Below are 26260 nucleotides of genomic sequence, written 5' to 3' on the forward strand. Positions count from 1 at the left end.
CATCCCACAGATGCCAAAGACAACCTAGAAGGTCAGCAGGACAGACCTGTAGTACTTGGGTCAGAGTGGAGTGTAGTCTAGCAGAGGCCATGCCAGCACAGCCCTGGCCCCAGCAAACCAGAAGCAGAGGTTGGGAGCCTCTGAATCAGCAACAGCAGCAGCTGCTTCTGGAGTTCTCAGCCCTCCAATGTAAGGGGGTCAAATAATTGGTCAGAAGGAGATTACAGGGGTCTTTTTATTAGCCTCAAGGCAGGACTCTGTTGCTTTGCTCATACTCAGATCTGGGGCACAGTTCTAGGTGGCAGTCCCAGGGTGAGGAGGAGCACTTCCATAGCAGAACTTGCAGCCACAGTGGAGGGGTGACCCTCACAGTTCCAGGGCAGAAAAGAGTGCTTGTGGTCACTCACAAACCAGAGCACAGGCCAGGAGAGTAGTAAACATCTCTCCTTAGATCATACCACCTTGGAAGAACTGAAAACTTACAGGTCCCTAGAAGAATCTCTGAAAATAGCTGCACAAAACCCTTGAAGCTTGGAACAGTGCACCCTCCACTCTGGAAGTAGAGCCCTACTTTAACAAAGGGTTAAAAGTCATAACGGGCTGGGAAAATGAGCAAACAATGGAAAAAAACTGTGACTATAGAAAGTTACTGTGGTGACAAGGAAGATCAAAACACACTCAGAAGAAGACAATAAAGTCAGAGCTCCTACAACCAAAGCTTCCAAGAAAAATATGAATTGGTCTCAGGCCATGGAAGAACTCTAAAGGGATTTTGAAAATGAAGTAAGAGAGGTAGAGGAAAAATTGGGAAAAGAAATGAGAATGATGCAAGCAAATCATGAAAAAAAAGAGTCAATAGCTTGGCTAAAGGAGAAACAAAAAATACTGAAGAAAACCACACCTTAAAAAAACAGACCTGGGGCAGCTAGGTGTGGGTAGAGCACTGGCTCTGGAGTCAGGAGGACCTGAGTTCGAATTCGGCCTCAGGCACATAACACTAACTAGCTGAGTGACTCTGGGCAAGTCATTTAACCCCAATTTCCTCACACACACAAAACAAACAAACAAAACAAAACAGACTAGGCCAAATGGTAAAAGAGGTCCAAAAAGCCAGTGAGGAGAGAAATACCTTAAAACGCAGAATTGGCCAAATGGAAAAGGAGATCCAAAAACTCACTGAAGACAGTAATTCCTTAAAAATTGAAATGGAGCAAATGGAAGCTAATGACTTTATGAGAAATCAAGACACTCTAAAAGAAAACCAAAAGAATGAAAAAATAGAAGACAATGTGAAATATCTCATCAGGAAAATAACTGCCCTGGAAAATAGAGCCAGGAGAGAGAATTTAAAAATTATTGGACTACCTGAAAGCTACAATCAAAAAAAGAACCTGGACAGCATCTTTCAAGAAATTATCAAGGAAAAGTGCCCTGATATTCTAGAACCAGAGGGTAAAATAGGAATTGAAAGAATCCACCAATCACCTCTTGAAATAGATCCCAAAATGAATACTATCAGGAATATTGTAGCCAAATTTCAGAGTTCCTAGGTCAAGGAGAAAATGTTGCCAGCAGTCAGAAAGAAACAATTCAAGTATCATGGAGCCATAGTCAGGGTAACACAAGATTTAGCAGCTTCTACATTAAAGGTTTGATGGGCTTGGAATATGATATTCTGGAAGGCAAAGGAGTTAGGATTACAATCAAGAATCACCTACCCAGCAAAACTGAGTATAATCCTTCAGGGGAAAAAGTGGACATTCAATGAGACAGAGGACTTTCAAGTGTTCTTGATGAAAAGACCAGAGCTGAATAGAAAATTTGACTTTCAAATACAAGACTCAAGAGAAGGGGAAATCATAAGGGACTTAATAAGTTTAAACTGTTTATATTCCTACATGGGAAGATGATATTTGTAACTCACAAGACCTTTCTCATTATTAGGGTAGTTAGAAGGAGCATATAGACACAGGGCACAGGTGTGAGTTGAATATGAAGGGATGATATCTGAAAAAATTAAGAGGCAAGAGAGTAATATACTGTGAGAAAGAGAAAGGGAGCGGTAGAATGGGTAAATTTCTCACATAAAACTGGCAAGAAAAAACTTTTACAATCCAGGGGAAGAGGTAGGAGGTGAGGGGATTTGAATCAACCTTACTCTCATCAGAATTAGCTCAAAGAGGGAATAACACACAATTGGGTATAGAAATTTATCTTATCCTACAGGTAAGTAGGAGGGGAAGGAGATAAGAAAAGATGAGGGGTGATAGAAGGGAGGACAGATTGGGAGAGGGGGTAGTCAGAAGCAAAATATTTTTGAGGAGAGGCAGGGTGAAAGGAGAGAGAGAATAGAATAAATGGGGGGATAGGATGGAGGGAAATACAGTTAGCAGTAGTAACTGTGGAAAAAATTTTGAAGCAAGTTTCTCTGATAAAGGCCTCATTTCTCAAATATGTAGAGAACTGAGATAAATATATAAAAACAAGAGCCATTCCCCAATTGATAAATGATTAAAAGATATGATCAGTTTTCAAATGAAGTAATCAAAGGTATCTATAGCCATATGAAAAAATACTCTAACTCACTATTGATTGGAGAAATGCAAATTAAAACAATTCTGAGGTAGTATTTCACACCTATTAGATTGGCTAATAGGACAGAAATGGTGGAGGGGATGTGGGAAAAATGAGACATTATTGCACTGTTAGAGTAGTTGTGAACTGACTCAACTATTTTGTAGAGCAATTTTGGAACTATGAACTAACTTTTTAATTACTATTGAGGGTACCATCATTTTTCTAGTCACCCAAGTTTACAACTTAGGTGTCATCCTTTACTCCTCACTTTGTCTCCCTCACATACTTAATCTATTACTAAGTTCTGCCAATTCTACATTCATAAAATATCTCATATACTCCCTGTTCTCTCCTCTGACATTTCTACCACCTTGGCATGGCTCTCATCACATTATGCCTGGATGATTGCAATAGCCTTCTGGGTGGTCTCCCTGCCTCAAATCCTTCCCTATTCCCATTCATCCTCCAATCAGTTGTCAAAGTAATCTTTTTTTTAAAATTTGCCCCAAAATTACATGCAAAAACAATTTTTAATATTCCTTTTTTTAAAGTTTTGAGTTACAAATTCTATCCCCAACTCTCTCCCCTCCCCCCCAAGCAATCTGATATAGATTATACATGTGCAATCATGTAAAACCTTTCCATATTAGTTATTTTGTGCAGTAAGATTAGAACAAAAAAAAAGAAAGTGAAAATAGTATGCTTCAGTGTGTATTCAGACAACATCAGCTCTTTCTCTGAAAGTGGATAGCATTCTTCCTCTTGAGTCCTATGGAATTATCTTGGATTGTTGTATTGCCAAGTCATTCACAGTTCTTCATCCACAATATTGCTATTACTGTATACAATATTGTCCTGGTTCTGCTCCCTTCCAAAGTAATCTTTAAAAAAGCACCAGCCATTGTTACCCTCCTCCTCTGTCCCACCCCTTTCCCTCCCCCATTCAAAAAACTCCAGTGGATCCCTATCATCTCCAGGATCAAATATAAAATACACTCTTTAGCTTTTAAAGTTCTTCATAACCTGGCTCCTTCCTACCTTTCCAATTTTCTTCTACCTTTATCCCTTCCATGTATTCAATGACCCAATGACACTGTTCTCCTTGGAATTTGTTGAACAAGACTTACCTACATCCTGACTCTGGCTATTTCCCCTGGCTGTCCCACATGCCCTGGCTTCTCTTAAGTCTCAGTTGAAATTTCACCTTCTACAGGAAGCCACTCCCAATTCTCCTTAACACTAGTATTTTCCCACTGGGATTATCTCTATTTTATCCTCTATATAACTTCTATGTACATAGTTCTTTTCATGTTAACTCCCCTTGAGAACAGGGTCTGTTTTTGCCTTTCTTTGTATCCCTAAAGTTTCTGACAAGCTTTGGCAAACAGTAGGCATTTAAATACTTGTTGTCTAGACTTGCCGATCAATTTAAACATCAAAATATGAAGTAGTTTTCAAGACTGCTGAATTGGTATTTCACATTTCCATTCAGCCCAGCCCTGTTTCCAAAACAACTTCCACTGATTTTGGCAAGCCAAGCCAAGCCAAGGCTTAAGGCACATCCTGCTGTCTTTGGTCATCTTATTCTCCAAAAGGGGTAGAAGAAAGTGATGGAGAAAATGTCAGTAATGCAGATAAAACTTTTAAAAAGCGTGCTTGGCGTTTGTTAAACCCTCCTGAGTAGTCTCCTCTCTGACATTAATGCCCGACTCTGGGCAAGTGACTTGAATTCTCTAGGCCTTAACTTTTTCCTTCGTAAAATGGGAACAAAACTTGCGTCTAAATCTCCCCAGGCTCTTGTCAAGTCAGAGCTACTAAGTGCGAATAATCATAATAATATTTCCTACTACAGGGTACAAGATTGGTGAATGCTTTTTTGGTGGAAGGAGAGGGGAAGATAATTAGGATGTAGAGCCGTCTGAGGCAAACACATTTCCAGCAAACGCGTTTTCACTTTTCTCCTCCCCCTTTCTGGCCAGTCCTTCCCCCTCACTTGGCCTTTTATTCTTCCCTGTCTCTCTTTCCCGCCTATCTCCTCTACTTCCCCATTATTCCCTTTTCCCCTTTCCTCTCAAGCCAACCCACCCCACTCCACTCCCAGGCGGCCTTTTGTTTTTCCCTGCCTCCCTCTCTCTTCCTTTCCCCGTTTCTTTCCCTTCCCTTCCTCCTCCTCCTCTTCTCCCATCCCCCCCAAGGCCCCGCCTCCCTCCCGCCCCTTCCTCTCTGGCCTGGCCCCGACCCCCCCTCCCCGCTTCGCCCAGGGCCTCTTCCGGCGCGGAACGTCGTTGTGGGGGGTTTTTTCCTCTGACGTATTATTCCGCGCCGGAAGTGGGAGGAGGCTGCGGAGAGTCTGGCGCCATGGCGGCGGTAGATATTCGAGGTAACCGAAGCTGTCTTGCGTTACTCGTCTCAGTCGTTTTGGTTGGATTTGTCATTTTTCCCGCTCTCCTCTCCCTTCTTTCCTCGCATTTCTGTTGCGTTTCTCTCGGGGACCCTTCTGGTTCCAGGAGAGGCGGGGCTCATCTCCCGTCTCCCGAAGCGGCTCATGAACCTCTGGAGGACTAGAGCGAGAGGGGAAACCGAGGTGGTGGGCCTTCCCCGTACCCCAGCTAGTCTGTCAGCAAGCATTCATTAAGCGCCTATTATGTGCCTGGAGGGGCAGCCAGGTTGTGCCGTGGGAGTCAGATCTGAGTTCAGATCCAGCTTCAGACACACTTAGCTGTGTGACCCTGCTTAAGTCACCTAACCCTGTTTCCTCTTTTGTAAATGAGCTGGAGAAGGAAATGGCAAACCACTCCAATATAAGAAAATCCCAAAAGGAGTCACGGAAAGTCAGACACGACTAAACAACAACAAATATGCTAAGTGCTGGGAATACAAGGAAATACAGAAAACAGCCTCTGCCCTCAAGGATCTCACAGTCTAATGGGGGAGACAACATGCAAACAAGATAATGTATTGCTGAGAACTTGTTAGGGATCAAGAAATAGTCTTTGAGGATGGTTGGTAAAGGGGCAGATGAAAAAGAGATTCATTCAGACCCGGGAGGCAGTATCATTTCCTGGAATTATGACGACCTCTGCCCCCTTTCTTGATCTAGCCTCAGCAGTGCTCATGAGGATGGCTTTCTCTCTCTGCTGTAAAGGGTGAATATTTGTGGTACTTCTCACCTTCAGCTCAGAGATGTTTCACACTTTTATCATCTAGGACCCTCATCCTTGTCCTCTTGTAAAAGAAGACTGGGAGGAGAGGTACCCGATGTACTATAGGCTTTCCTCTGGATCTTTTAAAATTATGTGAGTAGGGATTCAGCACTCTGGTTATCCACCTATTATCCTTTGCTCTTTATTTTCCAATCTTCAGTGTCCTGGATGATGTCTCTTATACCATGTATGGGCATATTATCTTTGGTAATGTACTATAGCCTATTTATATATACTATGAATAATTAAGACCCACGAGAAATGAGGTATGTGCTTTGAAGTATTTTTCCAGTGATTATGGTTTATGTTATTTTCTCCATTCCCACCTTACCTTCCTTGTTACCAAGAGAGCATGCATTGGCAACATGGTTGGCTATTTAGGGATGTATTCTGTGTTTATGGAACAAGCAAAGTTAATTTGCCCCCCTGGGGAGCAAACCCAGAACTTGGGCCTCTAAGTGGCTTAGCTGAGTAGCTCCATGACTACCTTATTTGATGATTTTTACACTTGACATTTGTTGAAAATAGGATCTGTATCTATATATTAACTTGTTACCATTTTTCCAGCCCTTGCCTAGATCTAGAACCATAAAATTTTAGGAGAACTGGGTGGTGAAGTGGTTAGAACACTGGATGTGCTATCAGGAAGACCTGCTTTCAACTCTTGCCTTTAACCTTTACCAGCTGTGATTGTAGATATGACTCTATGCCTTGCTTTTTATTCCCTTATGAAGGAGAATGCAAATACCTATGTTACTTACATCCCAGGGTTGTTGTGAAACTCAAATGAGATACTGTGTGTAAAGCTCTTAGCAAACCTTAAAATGCTGTATAATTGTCAGCTGTCTTTTAAATTATAGTATTATTCTCATAATCAACAGTTGGTTCTGATCTTCTTACTTAAGTGAGTTTGAAGGGTCTATGTCCACTTTTTATCAAAAAAAATTTTTAATTGATATTGAGATAAGATGATATATCCACATGCTTTTGAGTTGAGTTGCTTTCAGAGGCTATCTAATCCAATCCATAAGCAAAAGACATACCTATAATAAAATGTCGAACAAGAGGCTGGTCAACCAGTCTGTGCTTGAATACTTCTAATGAGAGGGAAGACTCTGTTTCCCAAGGCTGTTCATTCCTATTTTGGATGGCTCTAATTTTTAATTAGTTTTTCCTTACCTCAAGCCTAAATTTTGGAGCTTCTGTCCATTGCTCCTGATTTTGTTATCTTGGGCCACATAGAATAAATCTAATCTGCCATCCTTCCAGTTACCCAGGCTCACATGTTATGTTCAACTCCTCATTCTCTCTCATTCCATATTCAGTCATTTGTCAGACCCTGCCAATTTCTACCTTCATTATATCTCTCATATACACTCCCTTCTTTTCTTTGACACTGTCACCACCCTAGTGTAGGCCCTCATCACCTCATGCCTGAACTGTTGCAATAGGCTGCTGGTTGGTCTACCTGCCTCAAAGCTTCACTTCATCCAACTTCTGTTTAGCTGTCACACTGATCGCCTGAAGGACAAGTCTGTCCCCTCCTAACTTTCTAGTCTTCTTTCACCTTACTATCCTCCATCTACATGATCCAGTGACACTGGCCTCCTTGCTGTTCCTCAAACAATAAACTCCATCTCCTAACTCCTGTCATTTCACTGGCTCCACCTTCTGCCTGGAACCCTTCTTCCTGATCTCTGCTTCCCTCTAGCTTTTCTCCCAAGTCTGGGCTAAAATCCTACATCTAAGAAGCCATTCCCTGTTCCCCTTAATAATAGTGCCTTGCCTCTGAGACTGGCCCCAATTAATCCTGTATAGTATATCTTGTTTGTACATAGTTGTTTGCTTATTGTTTACTTTATTAGACTATGAGACTATGAGCAAGGATTGCCTTTTGCCTTTCATTGTATCCCAGCCTTTAGCACAGTGCTTGGCACATAGAAGGTGCTTAATGACTGACTGATTTCTCATAACAACTCTTCAGATATTTGAAGACAGCTATCATGTCCCCATTTAGTCTTCTTTTCTTGAAGCTAAGCAGCCCCAATTCCTTCAGCTGATCCTCATGTGATTGTAGACTCAAGGCCCTTTACCATCCTATTTGTACTCTTCTAGATGCTTTCAAGTTTATCAGCCTCCTTCCTAAATTGAGAGATCCAAATACAAACTCCAGATGTATAGAATATAAGAAATAGTCATCTTTTCTTTTCATCTAGATCAGAGCTCTAGAAATTTGCTTTAATTCTAAGAGTTAGTCCAAGAATTTCGGAGCACGGTAAAATTTCAGCTTTTAAAGAAACACAATAGAATGGTAGAGGAGGGGTTAGCGTGTTTGTTGCTGTTGATTTGCATCCTTTCCAGACAAATTGAACAGAACTCTGTAGTGGAGTACCCCAGGGATATGAGTTTGACCCAGTTCTTTCTCCACATTCTTATTTGTGCCTTGGATGAAAGCATAGATAGCATTAAGTTTGCAGATGCTGTGAAGCTGAAAGGATTAGCTAATCTTGATTGATTTAAAAAATGGGCCAAATCTCATTTAATGAAATTTAATAGGGATAAATGTAAAGTCCTACAGTTGGATTAAAAAAAAAAATCATGTTATATGTACAAGACAGTGTGTTAAGGTGAGAAAGACTTGAGGATTTAATAAGATGCAAGCTTATTTAAGTCATCAGTGTGATGTATAACAACCAAAAAAAGCTCATATTGGGTTGCATAGAGACAATAGTGTTCACAATAAAAGAGGTGATAGTTTGTTTTTACCCTTTTCTACTTAAGCTGCATTTAATTTATTGAGTTCAGTTATGGGCATTACATTTTAGGAGGGACATTGACAAACTGGAGTGGGTCCAAAGGAGGGTGATGAGGATGAGGGGAAAGGAGGGAGGCTGCAGACTGTGCCATGCAAGAATCAGAAGCTCCTTGAAGAAAGTGAAGCTGTTTAGCTTGGTTAAAAGAAGGACTGTCATATAGAATAGACGGCTATGGTTTTGTCTCATAGAACAGTACCAGAGTAGGAAAGCAAATTGTAGTTTAATATGGGGTAAAACCTCAGCATATTGAAAGATGATAAAATATGCGATAGTCATATATTTTCTTATTGTGACTTTAATATTAAAGATCATACTATAAAAAATTAGAATAGAAGCAGAATATACACCTCACAACTATGGGTAGGAGATATATTCTTAACTAAATGAGAGAGATAAGATAAAATAGATAACTTTTATGTGAAACTGGAAAGTAAATGCACAGACAAAATTAATACACCTAGGATAAAAAAGGGAAGTAATTGAATGCGGGAAAATCCTATTGGATTTCTTTGAAAAGGGTTTCGTATCCAAATTATATAAACAATTAGCAAAGATATATATAAAACCAGTAGCCAGTCCTTAGTAGATAAATAGTCAAAGGATATGAAAAAAAACAAACAGTTCTCAAAAGAATTTCAAAATATTTATCGTACAGGAAAGAATGTGCCAAATCACTAACAAGAGAAATGCAAATAAAACCAACTCTGACATTTCACCTTATATCCTTACAAAGTGGCAGAGATGACAAAAGATAACAATAGTCAATGTTGGAGGGGTTGTGACAAGATAAACACAATGATGAGTTTCTGTTGGAGCTGTTAATTGGTATAATTATTTTAGAAAGCAATTTGAAATTATTTCTGGAACAATTTCCCTGCTCTGACTTCTAAACTCCCTGGCTTCCTTTAACTCCCAACTAAAATCCCACCTTTTACTGGAACTTTTCCCTAACCCCTGTTAATTCCAGTGCCTTCCCTCTGTTAATTATTTCCTGTTTATCCTGTATGTAGCTTGCTTTGTATATGTTTGTTTGCATGTTGTCTCCTTCATTAGTAAATCCCTTAAGGAGAGAGACTGGATTCTTAGCACAGTGCCTGGCACATAGTAGGTGCTTAATGTTTATGGATTTCTTGAATTAAGCAAATAAAATTACTAAACTGTATATGCCTTTTGACTCAGAGATTCTGTTACTGGGCTTCTCCAAGGAAGCTATTGATTAAGTCTGCGTTTATACCAAAATTTTTATGGCAGCACTTTTTGTGGTATTAAAGATTTGGAAGCAAAATTTTTGCCTCTCAGTTCAGAAATAGCCAAATAGCAGTACCTGAATGTAATGAGATATTACTGTGCTGTAAGAAATGATGAATATTTTGAATACAGAGAAGCATGGAAAGATCTATATGACCTGATTGAAGCTGAGTGAAGTAAACAGAGCGAAGAAAAAAACAAACATGATGATTGCAACAATGTAAATGGAAAGAATAAACATATGCACACACATCAGAAGTAAATTTTGCAATATTATAAAGAACAAGTATGGCTCAAAAGAAATGTTACGAGATTAATTTTTGGAGGTGGAAGGTCCACAGGTGAGAAATATTACACCTGTTTTTGAATTTTTCACTGTATTGACCAGTTGTGCTGATTTTTATCCTTTTTTTCTGTCTTTAAAAAAGTGCTTTTTTTTATATGGGAGGGCTCCCTTGCAGGGAAGGTCTGCTTGGGAAAAATGATGATTTTTAAAAAGACATTAATAAAAACTTTAAAAAAACATATCCTTTTTTTAACTGGTCCATTTTTTTGAGGTGAGAGGACGAGTGTGACTTGATGGGAAGAGGAGAGAAGGAAAGTTGATCATTATACGTAATTAAATTAAATTAAATATTTTTCTTTCTTTTTCTCTTATTGTCCTTTCTCTGTTTCTCTTCCGTAGACAACTTGTTGGGAATTTCGTGGGTTGACAGTTCCTGGATCCCTATATTGAACAGTGGTAGTGTCTTGGACTATTTCTCTGAACGAAGCAATCCTTTTTATGATCGGACATGTAATAATGAAGTGGTCAAAATGCAGAGACTCACACTGGAGCATTTAAAGTAAGTTGCTTTAAGAACATTGCACTGTTGCCAGTTAGTAGATTACTCAGATCTGCTGTTCCATAGCTGTAGCTCATATACAAAATAAAAGTCAGGAAGGATATGAGTCTTACATCTTACTAGGACATGGATAAATTAGCTATAAAAGACAATTCCCAGTATATTTCCCTGTAGAAATCTACCCTATATGATATGACTGTTTGTTTCCATGGAAACATAACATTAAGTGAAAACAATATAGGATTTAGTTCCATGCAAACAGTATTAGAAATAGTATCTTCAATCCTGGGTGGTTAAAATTTGGACTATAAAACCTAAAATAGGAACTGAGAGATCAGTCTTTATCTGCCTGGAAACTGTTCTCTCATTGAAGTGAATAATAAAAACTCTTCCTGACCCTCCCAGCAACTGTTTTCTGATTGGCTACTCACCATTCTCCACTAAAACAAGGGTGGAAGTTGGGGAGGGAAGCATCAACTATTGGGAAATTGGGACGGTGTGTTTATGATACATTAATGTGTTGTTTGGGAAGCTACATTATGCAGGGTATGCCTATAAAACGAATTTGTTGCCATCAGTTAAAATGAGTTACTTAACATCCTCATTTGTAAATTAAGGTGGTTGGACTAGATCCCTAAGGTCCTGTCCAGCTCTAAAGCCTATAATCTGGTAGGCAGCAGGTTTGGTTAATTTGATACAAGGGAGTGTTTTAACAGTGAAACGAATATAGTATATACCAGTTGTACCTTTGCTAGTTTGAGGTCTTAAATGTGCTCATCCAAGTACTTAATGTGCAGGACAAGATTTCATTTCATTTGAGAGAAAAGACGTACATTTTAGCCTATTGAAAAAAGAGATAGGCAAGCTTTATTAGAATTCTTTTTTGAGCAGTTGGGCAGGATTGAGATGGGGAGCCAAACCTGTGATTTTTTTGGTGTAGGAAACTTCCTTTACCAATGCAGATTGGTACCAGCTCTGCACCTCATAGTCTTAGTTGCCTAGTTGTCTGGGGCACTGAAAGCTAAAGTGATTTGCCTAGTATTTCTTTATTTGCTATGCCATGCCTCCTTTCATTAGTCAATGAACAAGCATTTATTTATTGTTTACTGTATGTCAGGAGCTGGAGATAGAAATAAAACCTGTCAGGGAACTTATCATTTTGTTACTGGTCCATAAGATTTTCCTAAATCTTAAAAGATATAACATAATAATGTGTTGTTTCTTTCATTTGCCAGGTAAATATGAGAGCTATTCAAAAAGTACATTTATTTTGGTATTTTTTTTAAAACTGATTTTATAAGGTAAATAATTGTTACTTGTAATAAACAACTTACTAGTAATTTTCGACATCCATCATAATCAAACATTTGTTATAGTCTTTGGGCAAATTTTTCAGTTCCAGGTGAACAAAATATAGAATCCCTGGTTTGCATTTGTTTATATTCTACTGCTTACAGCATCTCTGATGCATTGCTTTCCTGCCTAAAACTTTGCACACCATTTTGCTGTGCTGTTTTGATTGATGCTGTTTTCCGCATAAACTTCAGTGAGGTGAAAATGAATTTCTGTAGCAGAAACTTTTTTTTCATTTTAAAGTGTTAGGATGACTTCATCAGGAAATATCATCTAGGACTGCAACCCTAGTTTTAACTATGATAGGTCCACCAAGTCACAGAAGTGTTTCCCTTTGTGCTGGTTGCCTTTCATATCTCATAAATAATGTCCTATCATTGAAATTATTGTACTCTACAATACACTGATAACCTTATGAAGTTATTTTTGAAACAACTTTTATAGATTTCTTGATTTCCAGTATTTTGTTTTTCAGTCAGATGGTTGGAGTAGAGTATATCCTTTTGCATGCCCAAGAGCCCATTCTTTTTATCATTCGGAAACAACAGAGGCAGTCCTCTACACAAGGTAAGTTATATATACTTCAGACCATTTTTTCTTTTCAAAGACCTACGTGTTCTTTATGCTCTGACTTCCAGGTTCTTTTTTTAAGCATTGTAATCTCTTTTAGATTCCTGGGAAGTTTCATCAATAATATTTTTTATTTTCCTAAAATTATATCCCATACATGTGCTTTCTTCAGAAAGAACAGAGGTTGCCCTCTAGTGGCAAAATGCTAACTGTGCAAGGAAAAAGTATTTGCTTATAGGCGCAAATGATGTTTATGTTGTGTGACATATGTCTTTCTTGTAGTGAAGGACATTATTTTTTTAAGTATTAGTTTAGTTGATAAAAAATTCTAACTTATTGTCAGATTTTGTGTTCTCAGTTTAAGAACAAACTCCAGTAAACCTAATTAGTTAGCTTGTGATATTGAGAACTACCATTATCTGCTAAATATTAGAAAAAAATTCTAATATTGCCTATAAGATATTAATTATTCTCAGAGGAATAGTTCAGCATGATTTTAGTGTTGATTGGTATTAGAAGTGTCATCTTCCATGTTGTAATAGTAGCTTTTGCAGGCTCTTTCATTATTAACATAAACATGGGAATGTGATGTTCCAGCCACTCTGAACATGCTTTATTGGATTTTATATCTGCCTTTACCCTTACTGTAATTTTTTAAAAATAAATTTTTGTTGCTATATTTTGTTATTACATTATATACATTCCTGGTGATTTCCCTCCCAGAAAATCATCCCTTATAACAAAGACTAAAAAGGAGGGAGTAAAAAAACAGTTCAGCAAAACTAACCAGTACAACAACGAAGTCTGCCATCGTATGTAGTAGTCTATACCAGTGGTGGTAGATCTTTGCAGGTGGCATATTGACTTAGAAAATCTCAAATTAACATTCTCTATGATGTATTTTTATTTATTTTGTTAAACATTTCATAATTACATTTTAATCTGGTTTGGACAGCATTCAGGAGTTTTGTCTCCTCTGATCCACACTCATAATCCTATATTTCTGCAAAGATGGAAGGATGGTAATTTCTTACATTTTGCCTTTGGGATCAGGCTTGGTTATTAGAATTTCACAACATTCAATTTTGGTTACCCTGTTCTCTTCATTTTCATTTTTGTAGTTATTGTGTATGTTGTTTTTCTGGTTCTTCTTACTTTACGTTGCATATATATTTCCCATGAATCTCTGTATTGATTATGTTCATAATTTTTTATATCACAGTACTGTTTCATTACTGTCATATACCACAACTTGTTTAGCCATTCCCTATTCAATAGGCACCTGTGTTGTTTCCAGTTCTTTGCTGCTTAGAAAAAGTACCATTTTATTTTGGTGTAGATGGAGCCTTTCTTTTTGTCATTGACCTCCTTCATGTACATGCCTGGTAAATACTGAGCTTGTCATAAGGAATTTCTGCCAAATCTCAGAAATTGATAGGTCATCTTGATACTTCTATGATTTGATTTTGTTTCCTTTTTGATTACTAATATCTTATCTCCCCATTAAGATCTTATTCTCTTCTCATTTTCTGTTAAATGAGAGTATTGTTCTAGATAATCTCTGAAGTCTCTTTCAAGCTCACAGATTCTATCTTCTTATTGAATGCCCACTTCTTATTTGAATACTAGATGATGGAGTCACCGAAATGATTATAACATCTGGCCAAATAGGGGTGGGTGGTGGAGTGAGAGACTTTATATACAAACAACTCTTAAGTGAACAGTGACATCAGTGAAAAGAGAAGATCCAGTCAGAGAGCTATGAGAAATCTGAAGAGACCAGATGACTTTCCCTGGAGAAATATGATAGGAGGCTTCCTGTAGGGGGTGGCACTTAGGTTGAGCTTTAAATATTTCAGCAGGTGGGGACCCAGATGTGCAAATCTGTTCCTGACATTCCTTGTTTCATGAACACGAGCTTAGAGAGGAATAGGTGCTTGAGCAGAGGGCAGGCCCAGTTTGTTTTCTGGAAGTGTGTGTATGTGAAAGGGGCAGTAGCAGGAGATTGGGGAGAGGGCGTGAAATACCCACATCTGGAGGCTGTGGTTGTTTGAATGAAGAGTCCCCAGCATCTGGGAGGGATCAGACTTCAAGTGTAATGTCCCCTGCAGCCTGTCTGCCAGTTTGTATTTGCCCTTGCTTAGCATGGGAGTCACTTGGAATTGTTGAAGGGCTAATTCAGAACTCATAAATCATTCTTTTGGACTTCATTAAACTTACAAATATTACTGATGCATTACACTTGTTATATGTGCTTATTGATCATAGCACCTGATTAACTGATATTAGATATTGTAGGTAGAGCATTTATTAAGTGCTTACTGTGTGCCACCAAGTGTGCTCTGTGTTGGGGATAAATATACAAGCAAATGAGAAACTCCCTGCCTTCAAGGAGCTTACATTTTAACAGGCAAAAACTATACATAAAAAGGAGCTGAAGAAGGGTGGAAGGTGCTGCTATCTAGGAGGTGTAGATGGTTATGGCTCAGTATGATAGTGGTGATGGCTAATGGGCCATCCCCTGGGTGGGAGGACTGCTGTGACGAAATGTAAAAGGTAGTGAAGAGAAGATCTAATGAGGGAAACAGTTTGCTGCAGGGAAAGGACTAGAGAAAAATAAGAATAACTGTTTACTGAGCATCAACCGGCTATGCAGTGTCTCAAAAGAGTTACAACTGCACGAAGACTTTTATACTATATTTTTCTTTATATAGCAAGATGCTCTAGCCCACTGTCACAGAAAATGATCTCTTAGAAGTACATTCTGTAAGAGCCATTCCTCAATTGATAAGTGGTCAGAAGATATGAATATGCAGTTTTCAGTCAAAGTAATCAAAGTTTTCTATAGTCATATGAAAAAAATGTTCTAAATCACTATTGATGAGAGAAATACAAATTGAAGAAATTCTGAGCTACTACCTCACACCTGTCAGATAGGCTAATATGACAGAAAAGGAAAATGACAAATGTTGGAAGGGATATGGGAAAATTAAAACACTAATGTACTATTGGAGACGTTGTATACTGATTCATCCATTCTGGAGAGCACTTGGAACTATTTCCAAACTATAAAATCATGTATATCCCTTGACCAAGCAATACCACTAGGTCTGTATCCCAAAAGAGATAAAAAACAAATTGGAAAATGACCTATGTGTACAAAAATATTGATAGCAGCTCTTTTAGTGATGGCAAAGAATTGGAAATTGAGGGGATATCCATCATTTAGGGAGTGGCCGAACAAGTTGTTGCATGTAATTGTGGTGGAATACTATTGTGCTTTAGGAAATGATGAGCAGGATGCTCTCAGAAAAACATGGAAACACTTGCATGAACAGATGCAAAGTGAAATGAGCAGAACCAGGAGAGCATTGTACAGAGTAACAGCAATATTGTAAGATGATCTAACATGAATCACTTAGCTATTCTGAGCAATACAATGATCCAAGACAATTCTGTAGGACTTATGATGAAAAGTGTTGTCCATCTCCAGAGAAAGAACTGGTCATCTCCAGAGAAAGAACTGGTCGAGCCTGAATGCAGATCAAAGATACTTTTTCTTTACTTTCTTTATTTTTCTTGTTCTTTTGGTCTGTGTTTTCTTTCACAGAATGACTTACATGAAAATGTGTTTTGCATCACTCCACATGTATAACCTATGCCAATTTTCTTGCCTTTTCCATGGGCGAGGGGAGGGGGAAGGGTGGGAGAGAATTTGGAACTCAAAATTGGGGGCGGAGGGGAGAATGTTAAAATTGGGAAAAAATAAAATATTAAATAAGATTTTTTTAAAGGTACATTCTAGCTCCTCTAAAGGGATGCCAAGTCTGACCATTTGATTCTTAATTTCTCTTTTTTTAAATTCATTTTTAGTTTTCAACAGTCTCTTCGCTTTTGAGTTTTAAATTTTTCTCCCCAGTACGGTGTGCACTGTGATGTAGGCTCTACATATACATTCCTATTAAACATATTTTCACATTAGTTATGTTGCAAGGAAGAATTAGAACTAATAGGAGGAACCACCAGAAAGAGGAAACAAAACACAACAGAAGAAAAAAATAGCAAATACTATGTTTCGATCTGCATTCAAACTCCATAGTTCTTTCTTCTTTGTGGATAGCATTTTCCATCATGAGGCCTTTGGAGATGTGTTAGAGTCTTGTATTGCTGAGAAGGATTAAGTCTATCAATGTTAGTCATCGCCCAGCGTGACTGTTACTGTGTACAGCATTCTCCTGGTTCTGCTCACTTCATTCAGCATCAGTCCATACAAGTCTTTCCAGGTTTTCCTGAAGTCTGTCTGCTCATCATTTCTTATAGCACAATAGTATTCCATTACATTCATATACCACAACTTGATTCTTAATTTCCATGTTACTGACTTGGGCAACTCCCCACATTTCATTTCTGTCAAACCAGCTATTTCTACTGTTCTAAAATTTTCTTCTCCGTTGATGAACACTGAGCCATTTGTATTTATTTCTAATGTCACACATTTACTGACTTGAAATTTCAAAAATGCTTTTTTATTGTTTCAGTCATCCCATTAGCTGATTATTATATCATTGCTGGAGTAATTTATCAGGCACCCGACTTGGGATCTGTCATAAACTCCAGAGTGGTAAGTGTCTTTTTGTAAGGGTTTGGGGTGGGGGGGTGAGTGGTCAGAAAAGGGAACCAATGAGTTGAACACTCTTTAAGTGTTAAATTAGGATTTTCCCTCTCTGACAAACTTGTCTAAGAATATTTGCTTTTGAAATCTGAACTCCATGTTGACCAGGGATAGCTATGTTCTGAGTTACTTCTAAACTTGTATACTACAAACATAGCCACATGTGAGCCACAGAAAATATTGTACTTGCAAGAAAAGCATTATTTTTTGGTTCTTTATTCTTGTAATTTTTCACCCAGTGAAAAACTCACAATTTCCTTATTTTGCAAGCTCACAGCTGTGCATGGAATTCAGTCAGCTTTTGATGAAGCTATGTCATATTGTCGTTACCACCCTTCCAAGGGCTACTGGTGGCACTTCAAAGATCAGGAAGAACAAGGTAGGACATCCAAGGCTTTTTAAGGAGAGTTTGTGCAAATGATGCAAATGCTGTGTCTTTGAGAATAATGGAGAATAAGGGATACTTTCTAACATGTCTTTCCCATCCTATGGAGAAGTATTTACAGAGTTAAAAAAAAGTAATTTCAGCTGAAACTAATGAAAGAACTAGTTTAATCCATGGGAATAGTAGTTTCTGTCATTTCAAATGTGGTTCGATTCACTCTATGAAAGGAAATCTTAAAGATACGTTTTGGAGACCTGAGCTTGTGCTTATTAGGTCCAAAGACTGGGAATGAAAGGCAAAGCGGTAGGCTATAGAGGGGTCAAGAGAAAAGCACAGAAAAAAAAAAATCAAGGAAACAAATAGGGGATCTACCCACAAACAGAATTTTTATCTCACATTTCCTCTTTCAGCCCAGAAAAAATGAGGCGGGTGAAAGATGAAATGACTGAGAAAACAAAGGTTTGATCTTCTGAGCATATTGATTTATTGAGCAGTGCATGCCAGTTGCCCACCAAACTGGGACCAGTCCTCCTCAGCCTAGGGCTGGACTCCAAATATAGGAGGAGACAGACTTTTATACATTAAAAACAATCAAATAAGGCCGGTTAATTACAAGGAAACCATATAACAGTAAGTAATCTTATTTCTAATTGGAGGGAAGATTAGGGACTTTCCAAGTTGGGAGGGGGAGAGCGAATAGGTACAATTCCCTGAATTCAGGTGTTCCATTCCCCCCAAGTGTCTGAACGGTCAAAGGAACATGGCAACAATAATGATCGGTATGGGACTAGTTTTCAGATTAAGACATATGGGTCACTTGACATGTACAATTGTGCAAAAACTCCTTGCATCAATCTTTGGATTTGACTGGGTTTCTGGTCAGCATAACTTAGGTCGGGTGGGGAACCTGTGACTTCAAAGCCACGTGTGGCTCTCTAGGTCCTTAAGTGTGGCCCTTTGACTGAATCCAAACTTCACAGAACAAATCCCCTTAATAAAAGTATTTGTTCTGTAAAACATGGACTCAGTCAAAAGGCTGTGCACCCAAGGACCTAGAAGGCCACATGTGGCCTCAAGGCCACAGGTTCCCCACCCCTGCCCTAGGTCATTGGTTAAGGATTTCCAAGCAGCAGGGAGAGGTGGTCCAGTTTCCCAGCCATGCAGGGATAGGTTAAACAATCCAATAAGGTTTTCTCCCAGTTCCCACAATTGAATAAACTTTTCTCATAAGACAGAATTTGAATTAGGCCCATAATTGAATAGAAATGGAACTGAGCTAGCTCCAAAATTGAGTCACAAGGAATCAGATGTTGTTCACTCAATTCCCACAATTAACCACTTGCTGTCCTAATCCCTTCAATTCTCTCACATACATATCATTTAATGACAGGTCCTGGTATAAACCATATTAAGAACACTTTTCACCTTTGGATGCATCCACAGAAGGGACTTGGAGTGAGTGTGTTGTGTGTGAGAAAATTGACTCAAAATTAACATTAGTGTCTTTGTTGTTAGGGGAAATTTTTTAAAAGTGAGCCCACTCTTAAAATTAAGAGAAAGGAATATGAAACTTTGTTGTAAATTCAAGAAAAAAAATATATTTCAATTCTGTGTTATGGCCAGTTAAGAGAGAGAAAGAAAAGATGGAGATTTGGGTTGGAGATAGGCAGAGAGGGGAAGAAAGATAGAGAGTTTTGAGGGGGAAGATGAATAGTAGAGGGAAGGAAAGACCATTCTTTGACAGTCTTCTCCCCCAGTTTTTTGTTCTGCCATCCACGTCCATCCTTTTCAATAGGTTAGAGTTGGTATTGAGTCTCAGATATCATTGAGTACTTCAAACTTTGCACATTAAGAGCTACTTCACTAAGCTTTTGAATTGTGTTTCGGATAATTGATGTCTATTTTTGCCTTTCCATATAGATTGATTTAAATACTGTTGCTATTAGAACTCCTTATTGTAAGAAGAAAGCTTAGAACTATGTTTGGCGTTAGACTGAGCAGCCACAAAATGGTATTTAGTTGATAAATGAAAAATACAAAGTACTGTGTCTTTTTTGATTATGGTGATGTATCTTGGACTTTTTATGTTACAGATAAAGCCAAACCTAAAGCCAAGAGAAAAGAAGAACCAAGTTCAATTTTTCAGAGGCAGCGTGTGGATGCTTTACTCCTAGATCTACGACAGAAATTTCCACCCAAATTTGTTCAGGTAATAACTTGTGCTGATAGTTAGTATTTTAAAAATGAAATCTGCAAGACCTCAGCCTCCATTGTGTCTGGTTGGTGAGCTTATTTTTAAAAATGTATGTTATATTTGTTTCACGTGATTTGTTTAGAGGAAAGGACTGAAAACAATATGCATGGTGGATCCACAAAAGAAATCCAAAGTTGATGGGAAGATTGAAAGTTTTATGGAGGAAATGGCATTTCCTATTCTCTTAGAATTATGGAAAGGATGGAGATTTTGAAATTTAGGAAGAGAACGATCCAGGTATAGGTTATTTGTAGGGAAATAGGAGTCAGGAAGTAGATGATTGTGTGATAGGAATGGTGAGCAGGTTGTCAGAGCAACAGAGTTGACAGGGAGAAGAGTAAGGGTATAGAATTCAGGGCCGCATTTGAGAACCTCAAGGGCCACGTGTGGCCTCAGGGCCAGAGGTTCCCCATCCCTAGAGATGGATATATAGTATAGAAAAGACTCTTAAAGAGGAATAATGGAATTGATAGGAATTCTGTGTTCCACTAAGAAACATTTATGAATCATATATTTTGTGCTAAGCATTATGCTAGGCATGGAAGATACAAAGTCAGAGGCAAAATAATGTCTGCCCTCAGAGAGCTTACAGTCTTCACAGTGTGCCAAATGTACTATATAAGCATATACAAGTTAAATACAATGTAATTGGATAAGGGGTGAGGTCTGGTACCAATATCAGTGTGTAGGGAAGAGGGATCAAGAAAGGTTTATGTAGACTTCATGTGTTCACCAGCCCAGTGCCAGGAAGGCACAGATAGGTTTTCAAGAAAGATAATAAGATGTGGTTGGCCCAGAACTTTTCTTCACCTCCATCATTATACTTTTTGTCTTCAGAAATACAGTTATCAGAAGCCTCCTAGTTCTTCATTTTCTGCTGCAGCTTTGAGAGTTGTAGAGAGTTCTCCTCAAGAGCTGCTCCACTTTGGAGTGGTGTACTTGAGGATCATTCCAACTTCTTCTCAAGAGTTCAATTCAAGAAACATTTATTAAGTACCTACTATGTGCATGGTACCTGGCTATGATTTAAGAATACAAAGATGAATGAGACACCATTTCTACCCTAATTTAGAACTACTTAGAAAATTAGTACATAAGTGAGGTACAGAGTTCTATGAGATCCAGTGAGGGAAAGCTTACTTCTTTCTTTTTTTCTTTTTTTTTTGGCTAGGCAGTGGGGTTAAGTGACTTGCCCAGGGTCACACAGCTAGTAAGTGTTATGTGTCTGAGGCCAGATTTGAACTCAGGTCCTCCTTAATTCAGGGCCAGTGCTCTATCCATTGTGCCACCTAGCTGCCCCTAGGGAAGACTTCCTTAACCTGGGAGAGGATCAGGGAAGACTTTGAGGAGAAGGTGGCATCTGAATGGGAATGTTTGCAACTAAGAGAGGTGGGAGACACATTCCAGGCATTAGTAGAATTGGAGGTAGAAGGAGGTGGCAAAGAGGGGAGGGAGATAGAAAACAGAACACGCCAAACGAGGGCAGGACAAATTCAGGGAGCAAGGAGTACAGTTTGGCTGGAAGAGAATTAGTATGAGGTAAGTTTGAAAAGAAAAGCTGAAATTAAATTATGGAGGGCCTTGAATGCCAAGCTGAAGACTTGGAACTTTTGTTTGGTAGGTAAAAGGAGATGGGGACCTGCATGAGCAAATTTGGGAAAGCATGAGTCATGTTCAGGGGTCTAGGAATAATCCAGTTTGACTGGAGTCTAGAGTATGTGGAGACCGATAGTGTGAGATAAGGCTGGAGAAGAGTAGGTTGGTGCCCACATGTCAGCTGAAATATTTGAATTTTATAAAATCATGAGGCCTCTTCACTGTCTTTTATTCTGTTCTCTCCTTTCCACTCCCACTGCTTAGGTCAGGCCCTCAGGACTATTGTATTGACCTCTTGTCTTTCACTCCTCCCATGTCCCTCTTACTCATACTATCCTTCATACAGCTATCAGATTGATTTTCACCAGTGCACAAGTGTAGTCGAGTTATTTCACAACCCAAACAATTTCAGTGGCTTTTTTATGTTTACCAAAGAAAACTCAAACTCTTTAATTTGTTATTCAAGGTCCACTACCTCCTTGATGTCTTCCCTAAGCTCCACCTCCAACCTCTGTCTGTCTGCCTCTCTCTCTCTCACACACACATATACACCCATATACACACAAAGTGATTTCTAATTAAGCTGATTAAATAACACTTTATGATCTTCATATGCATCCACTATCTCCTAATTTGCTTTATACTCACCAGTGCATTTTATCTTCTACTGAGTTATTAGATCTTTGGACCCAGGGACTGTTTCTTATTTATCTATGTGTCGTCTTCATAGTCTCGCACCATGTATTCTACATAGTCCTTACTAAATGTGTACTCAATGAGGGATGTCCTCAGATAGTTGTAGATGAGAGTAGACTCTCGTCTGCTTCATCACTTCTGATCAGGAATACCTTGAGGACCTTTTTGGTCTCCACTGTTCCGTTCCACTTTATTTCCTCTACTGCTTTGACAGTCTTACGACTGTTGTCAGTAGAATGAGGCTTTTATTAGGTATATTCAGGTTGGGTTGGGAGTATTTTTGGTGCAGTGAATTTGATGTTTGAAAATTCCGCTCTAATTTACCTTTTAAGTTTTTTGTCAGATATGAGAGGATGGGAAGATTTAGTATTAATGAAGAAAAGTGTGTTAGAGGAAGATGAAAATTTTGCTTTTTAGGATGAGGCATTCCAACAGTGTTCGATGAATATCATTGAGACCATTATAGCTTATTTAAATTTTGTTATAATTTGTTAAAGTTTTATAAAAGCAAAAACAAGAAGAAAAAAATAGCGTTGTATAGTAGATAGAGTACTGGACTGGGACCAGGATACATGTTCAAATCCCTGCTTTGACTCTTTCTAGCTCTGTGATTAGCTCACTTAACCTCTTTGATGCTTTATTTACTTATCTGTAAAATAAGGATAATAATATTTGTACTCTGCACCTCCTAGGATGGCTGTGAGAATCAATCAGTTTATTGTGCACCTATTCTGTGTCAGTCACTGTGCCTTACAAGCACTGGGGTTACAAAAAGAGTTAAAGACAGTCCCTGCCCTCAAAGAACTTAGAATCTAATGGGAGAAACAACAGGCAAATAAATCTATACAAACAACATATATATGCAGGATAAACAGGAAATAATTAACAGAGGGAAAGCACTAGAATTAAGAGGGGTTGAAAAAGAGTTCCTGAAAAAAGAAGTCTGATTGCCCTCTCTCCCTCTGTGTGTGTGAGGGTGGGGGGGTTGGAGGGGTGGGGGGGGGGGTGTATTTCCTTTCTGTAGTCTTGTTCGATATTTCCCACCTGGTCCAAAAAAAAAAAGCCTGAACCCTTTCCTTAGCAAAATAAAAAAAAAAAAGAGGTCTGGGTAAATCTTAAAGTGCAATGTAAATGAGTTGTTATTAATAAGCTGCCTCTTTTTCTTGCTGCAGCAAAAGCCTGGAGAAAAGCCTGTGCCAGGTATGGACATCTAACATTCTTAGAAAATTGGAAATAAAAATAATAACCTTGTTTAGGGCAAAAGTAACCACACACATTAATAGATTTTTTGATGGTAGACATGGCAGTCTGTAGGCTATATGAATAGAGTGAACTAGTTACTTTGTCCTTCTAGACTTACTGCATTTTTTTTTTTTTTTGTTTCCTACCTCTAAAGCCTTCTAAATTGTCAAGAAAGTGACACTGAAGCATTTCAAACAGTTCTTTCATGGTAGAGATATTGGTGCCTGCAAAGTGAATTATAGATATTTTGTATAAGAGATTTTTATTTGTGTGTGCATGTGTACTCACACATACACACACGTAAGAACATACACATATATAAAAATGCATTTTATATATAATGTATTATATGTGCAACACATAATGTAATGCATACATGTGCATTTGAAAGTGTCCTATTTTTCATTGAACTCTACAGGATTTATTGAAAGATCTGAGTGAAAGAATAGAACTTGAAGTCAGAAAAAAATGATACATCTTTTTGTCTTTAAAGGACATTTGGTCTCAGAAGAACATTCAAAGAATTCTTTCTTTCTGACTGTGTCATACTTAGCTTTAGATCATAAGTGCTAAAAAGTAGGAGGGCAGGATCTCAGTATTTTGGGAATTTAAATGGATCCTAAAATACCATTCCCCCCCCAAAAAAAGAATTATGTTATTTGTGATTGATATTTTTAGAAGGAATTTTAAAAAATTTAACTTCACCCTCAGCATGGTGTTTTTGTTATTAGTGGATCAGACCAAGAAGGAGCCAGAACCTACACCTGAAGCGATAAAAACAGAGGAAAAAGAGACCCCCAAAAACATACAGCAGACAACTAGCACTAAATGCCCTCCTGAGAAACGAATGAGACTGCAGTGAATGTTGGGCTGTTGTTTCCTCAGCACCAAAGAGAAACATACAAAATTCCCCTTCTCTGGATGACATCAGACTTCTGCAACAAAGACTTTATATCATTACAGGATTTAAAATTCCTTGTTACAGCTTTCTCTTTTTTATAAGAAGCTCTGGTTCTCTAGAAAAGGATTTATTTCATCTCCCTTCTTTGTATGTTAGAGTTTTTTTTCATTAATCTTTTATATGCTTCCCCACATCAGTTTTATGTGTATATATGTGTTTATCAAATAAAATAACTTTATAGAATATTGGATTTGGGATGTTTTTTGTTTGTTTGCTTTGTTCCTTCACTGGTAAATTGTGGTACTTTCTAAGTGTCTGGATCTTCATCTAGATAGCTTTCACTGCCCATCTTATGGTACATCACCTGGTAACTTTTGTACTTTGCAACCTCAAAATTCTGTACATGTCATTATCACTTTTACCCTAAAGGAAGAGATACTGTATTTCACCACATTTATGCCGAGTTTTTTGCCAAAAAGTGGAGTGCAATCATTATGTGAAGCTTTTAAAAAATTGTGCCAGTATCATTTATTACTAAACTGTCTTTGGTGCAAGATTAGGATGGATGGAATACTTGTGAATATGCATTAAAATTGAATATTAACAATTTGTGTGGGCTGAAATTCTAGGCTTGTGACTTGCAATACGTGAGAGATAAATGTGTATCCATATGCCACTGGTGAATACGTTGCTGCTCTGTTTATCTTTTAAGTGGTATGACGAACAGAATTACACCATGCGACGACTATGCGATGAAAGGTTACAAACCAATTTTTGGACTGAAAAAACAGGGTTCGATAATTATGTGATGAGATACGGTATTTGTTGTCGACTTTAGGGGTGACCTGTGTCAGGTTATATGATTCTGATAAGTTGGTGTTTGTTTTTTTCCACTCCATCTCCCACTTTGGGCAGAGAAAGGGGAAGTTAATCAGTTAAGTGATTATGTAGTAATACGAGATATAACACCAAAATATCTGCATTAAATCAGGTGTAGGATGAGCCTGGGATTTGAAGATAAATCCTGAGTGCTCAGATGAGTGAATCTAAAAATACAGAGTTCTGGGAAATTTAGACATCAGCTCATCTGGGTCCTTAACTTGTTGCAATGTAGGATTTGTGAGTATAGAGAAGGATATCAGTCAGGTGAGACATGAAGAACTTCTCCCTCCCCTTTTTTTCTTTCCTTTTTATTATAAACTTAACAAATATGAATATTTTCATGTACAAACATTAAAACATGTAAAACATTTTCATGTATAAACGTTAAAAGAGGACTGCATGTGAAGCCATGAATCTCTACTGGGTACAGCATGAATTTTTAAAATATATTTCCAATTTAATACCATAGTTCTAACTTTTACTTATCTATATCTCCTTCTGAACTTACCTGTGATCTCTCCTATTTGTTTTTTGGAGATTCACTGATGCTCTTTTATTTCTTTTTCATTTCTTTTTTAGTATCACTACCACAACCCCCACACTTCCCTTCTAACTTCTGTCTTCCTCAAACTAAAAGTCCTATCTTTGTAATAAGTGTAATGAAAAAAAAAAGATCATACATTGGTCATGTCTGAAAATGAATGTCTTGTTTTGCACCTATAGTCCACCAATTTGATGAAAGACATGATTCTTTATTAGTTTAATGGCATCATCATTGGCCATTGCATTGACCAAGTCTTGTACAGTTGATTTCCTTTACAATGTTAAAGCCATCATATTGTTCTGGTTCTGTTCATTTCATTCGGCACCCATTCATATAATTCCTAGGTTTCTGTGACTCCATCTCTTCATTTTTTATAGTATAATATTCCACTGCTTTCATATACCTTAATTTGTTGAGCCATTTACTTCAATAAATGAGCACCCAATTTGTTTCCAACTATTTACTACAACAAAAAT

At 38.1% G+C, this 26260-nt stretch overlaps 1 protein-coding gene across 2 annotated transcripts; it reads left to right on the forward strand.

Moving 5' to 3' along the window:
- Positions 1 to 4897: 4897 nt before the first annotated feature.
- On the forward strand, positions 4898 to 24601 carry LOC114029988 (mediator of RNA polymerase II transcription subunit 6-like). Of its 2 annotated transcripts, XM_027844643.1 has the most exons (8): positions 4898 to 4957; positions 10530 to 10689; positions 12518 to 12609; positions 17151 to 17233; positions 17555 to 17663; positions 19763 to 19878; positions 23388 to 23415; positions 24189 to 24601. In XM_027844643.1, exons 1-8 carry the CDS (start codon positions 4936 to 4938, stop codon positions 24317 to 24319), a joined length of 741 nt encoding a protein of 246 aa, XP_027700444.1. In that variant the 5' UTR covers positions 4898 to 4935; the 3' UTR covers positions 24320 to 24601. The 2 variants fall into 2 exon arrangements, 1 of the variants encoding a protein (XP_027700444.1); XR_003567545.1 differs by lacking the exons at positions 23388 to 23415; positions 24189 to 24601 and adding an exon at positions 18080 to 18299 and having other exon boundaries at positions 19763 to 19848.
- The last annotated feature ends 1659 nt before the right edge of the window (positions 24602 to 26260 follow it).

Source organism: Vombatus ursinus, unplaced genomic scaffold, assembly GCF_900497805.2.
Source record: "Vombatus ursinus unplaced genomic scaffold, bare-nosed wombat genome assembly UNPS02014945.1, whole genome shotgun sequence".
Taxonomy (NCBI): domain Eukaryota; kingdom Metazoa; phylum Chordata; class Mammalia; order Diprotodontia; family Vombatidae; genus Vombatus; species Vombatus ursinus.